The sequence below is a fragment of the Condylura cristata genome, unplaced genomic scaffold, assembly GCF_000260355.1.
Source record: "Condylura cristata isolate star-nosed mole 26May11 unplaced genomic scaffold, ConCri1.0 scaffold00033, whole genome shotgun sequence".
NCBI lineage: Eukaryota > Metazoa > Chordata > Mammalia > Eulipotyphla > Talpidae > Condylura > Condylura cristata.
Genome location: NW_004567134.1, coordinates 18,671,986 through 18,680,023, shown reverse-complemented (window position 1 = coordinate 18,680,023; position 8,038 = coordinate 18,671,986). Strand labels below are relative to the sequence as shown.

The window sequence follows — 8,038 nt, the reverse complement described above, 5'->3', positions numbered from 1 at the left end:
GGCCAGACGGCGCAAACGGCGTTTCCGGGCAGCGAGAGCACACGGGCCCACGCACCGCTGGTTCCCGCGGGTGGAAGAGCCACGCGCGGCTACCGCTGTGCTCGGGGGCTGCTGCTGGGGGGGGGCGAGAACCCCGCGAGGTGCCCAGCCGTGCTGTTCCTGCACCCCGACGGTCGGCCGGTCTGGCCGCTCGCTCCTGCCCGAGGCCCGGTGGGGCAGAGCGGCGGCGGCGGAAGGGGGCGTCCTCGGGGCCAGGCAGCGCGGGCTGCCCACCGCTGGGGCCTGGGGACGCGCTGGGCACAGCTCGGCAGCTCCCAGCTCTGCGGCCGCACCGCGTGGACGCTGCTTTGTTTCCAGCATTCGCTCCCAAATTAGCTTTTTAATTAAAGAAAATATGGGGCCCGCCCTGGTGGCACCGCGGGTTAAAGCGCAGCACTGAGAAGCTGGCGCCACTTTGTCGGGGAAGGCTGTCCTGGGCAACTCTGCAGTCTCGGGGGCGCACCCCTGCTCCAGCTTCCTGCACCCCGCCCCCGCCCAGTGGCTGCAAACTACAACTCCCAGCAGCCCCCGGGAGAGAAGTGCGAGGACCCAAGGGCGGAGCTAGCGGGAATTCTGGGACATTGCGGGATAAATAGGGCGGGCTGCGACTCTCTCGCTGGCTCGCTGGGGAAGCGGCTCTCCAGACGTGTGACTTGGACTCGGTGTGTTCAGTCAGCCGAGCCGCAAGGTGTTCCAGTGACTTTGCATCCCGCTCTCTTTCCCTGGGTTGTTCCTGCTCCTTTCCCCTTTTGTAAATAAACCCGTCATTGACCCTTTTGTGCGCATCTGCAGTGTAACTGAGCTGTGAGCGCGGTGAGGCCCACAGGCAGGCGCCCGGTCCACTCTGGGCTGCCCTGGAACACTATGACTCTGACAAATTTTGTTCTGGCCTTAAGTCTCAGTACCCTTTCCCACTGGATATTACCACCAGTTTTATTACTTCCGCCAATCTGGTGAAATCTGGTTTATGGCAAATGCTGCTGCTTTTGTTCTCCCCTCTGGGTGGCTTCCAAGCCACTCCCGCTTTGCAGTTTGTGCTTCTGGGCGTCTTCTAGATACTTTGCATCAACATCACTTTTTCCATTTTTGGCTCTGTGAGCTCAAGTGGAGGAAACTCTGCTTCTCCCACTACAAATTTGCAACAAATTCAGGCTCTTACTGAAAACATCCAGCAGCAAATACAGGCCCTGAATTCGGTTGTAAATAGTATTAAAAATGAGAATGGGATTGCCCTCGGCTGGATGCAAGCCCAGATACAAGGTGCCTTCCACAAGGTGCCTTCCATAAATTAGGTGTGACCCAGTACGTATTATGGCATGGAGAAGGGTAATAAGCCTCTCCCTGAGGACTGCAGGAGTTAGAAGAGGATTTTTACTTGCTGCACACCTTAAACCCTTCAGGAAAGAATTGTTCCTGGAATAGCAACACCCCTCCTGAGGAAACTCCTAAGGCTCCTGTGGAAATCCCTGATCCCTCACAGCCTCCACTGCCCTCTGGGGAAGGAACTTAAATGCTTTCTCCTCCCCATACTAGACGGGGCACCTTTTGGAAGTAAGAATCGCCCTGAAGCAGGGCAGTTCCCTCTCAGACGCATGGCGGTGGGCGGTTTAAAGGCACAAGGCCGGCCCGCTGGGTGCTCTCGGCCACCCCAGCCTCTCAGCACAGCAGACCTCCTAAGCCGGAGCTCTGTTCCTTCTTCCAGGCAGGACCCTAGGAGGATGGCGCACTTGTCTGCCTCTCTTTCTCTCTCGCCGTCCTAATCGGGCAGATCCCAGTCAATGTTGCAAATATATTGACCTCAGATGAGCAAAGGACGGTCTTTAAGAAAGCCAGGGAGGCCGCTGACCGCCTCCACCAGGAGGAAGAATCCCCAGAAGCAGGCGTGGCCGTCCCGACGGTGGATCCCAACGGGGACCCCAGTGAAGGGGACGTGGCATGTTGGAGCTCTACAGAAAGTGTTTATTGGTAGGGCTCCAGCAAGGGATTCCCGAGCAAAAGAATTTTAATAAAATTCTGCAGCTGGAGCAGGGGGCTAGGAGGACCATCTGAGTTCCTCGAGCGGATTATCCAAATGTGTGCCAGGCGCACGGATATAGATCCTGATGCCCCAGAAAATGCTCGTCCGACCACTAGGGCGTGCATTGCCCACAGTGCCGAGGTGGATGGCGTCACCCAGGTGAGTCCATCCCAGCTAGCGGACCTGGCATTCCGAGTGTGTAATAACAGGGAGGAAAAGAGACCTAAGCCTGCGACTGCTGTCGTAGAGGCAACACAGAACAGAGTTTCAGGGAAACCTCAGAACGGCAGGTGGACCCAGAGACGTGAGCCTCTAGGAAGGAATCCGTGTGCCCACTGCAAGGGCGAGGGACACTGGACGCATGTCCCAGACTCCGGGTCAACAGGAGACGTTACAGGGACAGGAGACAAGGAAGAAGGTGAGCGCCCCACTGATCCACGCAGAGGTGACAGGAGAGGACACAGGCAGAGCACCGGAGCCCAGGCCGAGGCAGGAGGGAAGGAGGCCGATGACGGTCAGCGCAGAGACTCGGTGCAGAGAGGAAGGACGCAAGCAGGGTGCCGGAGGTCAAGCGACGACTGCTGGGGAAGAGACAGAGGACGGCGCATACACCAGAGACTCAGGTGAAGACCAGGGAGCCCAGAGGCTCCAGAGAGCCAACATGGCCCACTGACATGGCCCGCGGGACTTACTGAAGACCTGAGACATTATTTAAAAGAAAAAAACCTTAAACGGTAGAACATCCTTTCCAGCAATGCGGCAGTGTCCGTCAAAATGCACTTTCTGAAGGACCCTGCGATGACAGATGCGCTCACTATTCCTTTTCCTTTGGAGACACTTAGGAATATTACTGTGACTCCGTGCAATTATGTTAGCAGTATTAAAAAAAATGGTTTTACTACATAATATGGCCTTCCGTCTTGTTCTTGATATCTTTTTGTAAACTTTTTCTCCTAATTCTTTTTGTTTTTTAAATCATTTTTGGCCTATATGAGTAAAACTGCAGTTACATATGATTCCACGTGGCATAACCGAGAATACTGTCCGTGTCTGTAGGTTGAATGTCTGTGTGTCTTTTACTTGTGTTTATTGTCTTGGCCTCGAGGTGTTCTGAGTTGGTCTGGATGGCGCCCACCGCTGTTGTAAACACACAAACGAAATTGTAATCTTGATGGTAACTAGTTTGTTAAAAAAAAAATGACTAAACAGGTATTGGTATGTATGTTTGTATATATATATATATATTTGTCTTATTTGAGGTTCATAATGTCAGGCACATTGAAGTTTGGAATAACTAAGGTTTTAAAAAAAAGTCTCTCGTTATAACATAAGGAAAATAGGGAAACTACATGGCTGTGGTTTGAGTGTCAACAATTGTCGCACTGAACTGAGCCGGAGCTTTCACGAAATTGGGATTGTCTTTGCTGTTATTTTTTTTTCTTCTTCATATCTGTGACAAAGCTTCCCAGAATTCCAAATTGAACTGAAATTCGGTAGTTTGTCATTGGCACATTGAAGGAAGTCTTGTGGAGCCTCAGTGCAGCTCCTGAGACGCCCCACACCATCTCTCCTCCCCTGGGGAAAGCACTCAGATCCCTTCGCCTCCTTCGGTCCACAAACCACAGTAACCCTGGGAGGGCCCTGCCGCCTGGAAAGCGGGAAACCTGCAGGGAGCACAGCTGTTGCCCTCGTTTTTCTAAAACATGTGAAAAAAGGCATTTTTTGATATGTCCGTAAATTGAGACTGTTGATCATTATCTCGTCATATATATTAGTCTGGTATTTGCAGAAATTGTCTCTGGAAAATTTTGATATGTATCTGATATGTATGTACATTTTGAATGTTGATCGTTGTTTTGCCGTACTTATCCGACAGCCCAGTGTGTGTAGAAATTATTTCTAAAGAAAACAAAAACTTTTTTTTGTTTCCAGTAACAGCTCTCCACAGATTCTAACTGATTGAACTTTTGATATTGGAAAATATCTTCCACAAGAACTAAATATAGTGATTCGACTAAGTTTTGTTTGAAATACTAACGACATTTTTGTTTATTTAATTCAAAGACAGTTTTTTTTTTGTTTTGACTGCCGAAAATCTACAATAATATTCCTTTTTTTCCAACAGAGCTAATTTTTGTTTCTATTTCTTCTCTCCCCTTGATACCAACACAATATAAAAACTGTAGTAGTAATTTTTACTACTCACGAGTCTGTTTTTGCATAACTTCAATAAGGAATTTTGTCTGCTTCAACTAAAGAAATTGGCAGCGTGCTTCAGTGGCTTTGCGTGGCATTCTCCGGGATTCACACAGAGCTGAAGCAAGATGAGCATCTGCTGCTCGTTGGTAGGGCCCAGGGGCCTCCAAGGAAGGTGAGGAAGCTGGCCCCCGTTGCACGGCCTGGACAACCCGGACTGGACGATATTGAGCCCTGGAACCTCGAGAAGAGGTGACCCCAGGTGGGATCTGCCGGAACTAATGTTGTTCCTACAGCCCACGTCACCTGGACAGCGACTGTCCGCTCGAAGCTATGGGCTGTTCCAACAAGCGCATCTAAAAATTGCTGTTGGCTTAGTCGACCCTGTGACTTTATGCAAAAATAGAAAAATTCAAGGTAGCTTGAATTGGTAAACATGTTGCCCATTCTTACATTAAGTGGGATCAAGGTTGAGAGAACTTGTTTTTTACCGAAGTCAAGCCAGTTTTTGAAGCTTTTTTGCTTGTTCCTGTTATTATACACATACACACATACTCTTTTCCTCTTCACCTATACTGATGGACTATTGTCCAGCAATGACCATCGTCCTTGGCATTCATGAGCACTGCTGGTGACCGCTGCCTCTTTTGCATACGCTGGAAACCTTACAGAGAACGGAAGTGTTCCGGAGCCCGTCTCTGGAGACCGCACCCTGCGATCTGTGCCACCACAGATGGGGGCATGAAATCAAAAGGGGGGGCTGTCAAGGGGAAGGCTGTCCTGAGGAACTCCGCAGTCCTGTGGACCCCGCCCCCGACTCCTGTGACTGGCAGCCCCAGGGAGAGAAGTGCGAGGACCCAAGGGCGGAGCTGGCGGCGTCCTGGGACATTTGGGGGATAAATATGGCGACTGCATCTCGCACTCTCTCACTTGGGAAGCAGCTCTCTGGACTTCCCTGCAACAACTTCAGCACAAGCTCGATCCCTGCCCCGGAGGTGACCACGGGGCGCGGCAGACCTCTCCTGACCCGCCGCTGCTCCCTCAGCAGTGGACTTCGTCCATCTGCCTGTCCTGCTCCCCGCTCTGTCTCTGGTGAATCCTCCCACCGCCCCTGCACCTCTGGCCTGTACCCCAGTTCTGTGTGCGTAAAGAAATAAATCTTTAAAAAAAAAAAAGATGGTTTGGGCCTGAGAAAGCACCCAGAACGGGCGCCCACAAACTGCCGGCCACACAAGGCCCATCCGCCACAGCTGCGCAGCTGCGGGCCGGCGCATCTGACACAACCCTTCACCCACGCAAAGGCTCCATCTGCCACCAGGACAAACATCCTCCCTCAGGGCCTCTGTGAGCGCTCTGCGCTCGTGAGGAAGCCAGGAGGGCCCAGGGGAGCCGCTCAGTCTTCAGATATCAAAGTAAAATCGCAAACCACTTGTGAGCCGTGAGAGGAGCCTGCCTCACGCAGCAGCAGCTATCTGAGCGGAGAGGCCCGTGCCTGCGCCTCAGAGCCGCGGGCCCACGCGCTCCAGGCCACCGTGCTCGGACGCCACTCGGCCCGACACTGACGCACAGGGCCCTGGGGTCACCGCGGCCACGCCTGGCTCGGCTCGTCCACGCCGAGCTGTGCGGCTCAGGGTCACCCTGTTTGTTGACGCCCGGGGGGCCCCCAGAAAGCGCCCGCCCCCCAGAGTGCTGTGAGGAGCGGGGTAAGCACAGGAAGAGCCGAGCGCAGCCACCACCCCAGGCAGCCCGCGGCCCTCGCGCCGTCACCTCCGTCAAGTAGCCAGTCGCATTGACAAACTTCTCGAAGTCGGCGTTGCTGACTTCATAGGCGTCCATGTAGAAGGCATCCAGGGTCACTCTCCGCGCGGGGGCCTCCCCGTCCTGCCGGACCTGCGGCTCGTCCGTGCCCATGGTGAACACGCCAGCAGGGATGGGCACCATCTGCGGAGAAGACCCAGGGCGTGGAGCCGCGCCACAGGGGCACCCGGGGCCCCGGACACCACCCGCCAGCCGCCCCCCGGCCCCAACGCGGCGAGGGGCCGGCCACGAGCAGCGCGACCCTGTGGGACTCGGTTCTCCTGCAGATCTACACGGCGCGAACGAGGGTGTCGTGGAATCGGGCCCGGCACGGGCCGAGCCTCTGAGCACCCCGGGACCCCGCCATCCTCTACACGTGAGTGGGTGTTCTTCCCGCGACGTGGTCACGTCTCGTCAGAAGTCTGCCTCCAAGCGGCCTCCCTGGCGGCGCGGCGGCTAAAGCGCAGCACTGCACGCCCGGCAGCCGCTTCAGCGCGAGCCCCATCCAGGGTCCCAGCCCCGAGGTGACCCCGGGGCGCGGCAGACCCCTCCTGGCCCCCCGCTGCTCCCCTCAGCCGTGGACTTCGTGCGTCGGCCTGTTCTGCACCCCGCTCTGGCTCTGGGGAGTCCTCTCACCCCCAGCGCCTCTGGCCCGTACCCCAGTCTGTGTGCACAAACACATAAATCTTCAAAGAAAAAAAACAGTCTGCTTAAAAGCAAGTGTAAACGCACCGTCAGCCTTGGGAGGCCGGACGCACCTGGGTCCCCACGACAACCGCGGGCGCGGGATGGCCTCGGTGGGAAACCCAAGATGCTGAGGGAGAGGCCGCCGCCTGCCCTCGCCCCTCACGCCCCTCACACGCTCCTTACGAAACTCCAGTCGCCTCTACCCTGGTCCTCCCCTCACAATGCCTCCGATGCCTGTCCCGGCCCACCCTGCGAGCCTGAGGGCGACACTGACATTTCCAGCGACTGATCACAGGGCCATGCTCAACATCAGGAGTTACTAGCCGACTGCAAATTAAAACCCAACGAGAAGCCACTCTGCGCCCTCGCGAGGCAGGACGATGGCGCAGAGACCGTCCTCCAACCCCTGGCGGGGGAGGGTTGGCACCAGCATGGGCACCCCACAGCCCCCGCTGCCTGCACAGCATCTGGCCCAAGCGAATCACAGACTGAAATGTGAAGCGCAAAGCTCAGAAGCTCCCAGAAGGCAGCACAGGGAGGCCCAGATGGCCTCGCTGTGGCCCCGCGACACCAGCTGTGGGAAGGCCGTCGCTAGGCGCTGCAGCGAGACCCGCGCTCTGCAAAGGCGCGACTCAGATAGACACGGGCTGGGCACGATGCTCACAGAAAGCACCTCTGATAAAGGGCGGCTGTCCGAGACACGCGGCTCCCACCGGAGGGACACAGTTCCATTTTAAAAATGGGCCATGGCCACTCACCCCAGAGGGCCCACGGTGGAAAATCGGAGCACGGACAGGGGCCCTGCCTGGCGCCACAGCGGGTAAAGCGCAGCGCTACGAAGCCGGCCACAGCCGCTTCAGCGCAAGTTCGACCCCCGCCCCGGAGGTGACCCCAGGGCGCGGCAGACCCCTCCTGTCTCCCCGCTGCCCCCTCGGCAGTGGACCTTGTCCATCTGCCTGTGCTGCTCCCCACTCTGGCTCCGGTGAAGCCTCTCACCCCCTGCACCTCCAGCCTGTATCCCAGTTTTGTGTACACAAATAAATAAATCTTTTAAAAAAAGAACATGGAAGCATGCTCCACATGACATGTCAGCCCCAAAAAATGCAAATTTAAATGAAGCGCCATCACTAGCCTATCGGAGTGGCCGAGATCTGGGTCACCGACCGCACGAGATGCCACCGAGGCTGTGGGGTCCGGGGCCCTCGCTCACTGCTGGAGGCGCGCAGCAGGGTACAGTCTGCTTGGGAGACGGCCGGGCTTTCCTGCAAAACTAAGCAACTCTCGCGGCTGATTCAGCAGCGC

The 8,038-nt window shown here is 55.8% G+C and overlaps 1 protein-coding gene across 6 annotated transcripts in view; it reads right to left on the bottom strand.

Moving 5' to 3' along the window:
• SUMF1 (sulfatase modifying factor 1) overlaps nt 1-6,211 on the bottom strand; it is a 43,395-nt gene extending 37,184 nt beyond the window's left edge. For 5 of the 6 annotated variants that reach the window (XM_012732174.1, XM_012732173.1, XM_012732176.1 and 2 more), the window contains exon 1: nt 6,020-6,193. In XM_012732174.1, the coding sequence (XP_012587628.1) occupies nt 6,020-6,193 (174 nt within the window). Of the gene's footprint in view, nt 1-6,019 lie in introns of all 6 variants that reach the window. The other variant, XM_004692251.2, reaches the window with a different exon arrangement.
• Between the last annotated feature and the right edge of the window lie 1,827 nt (nt 6,212-8,038).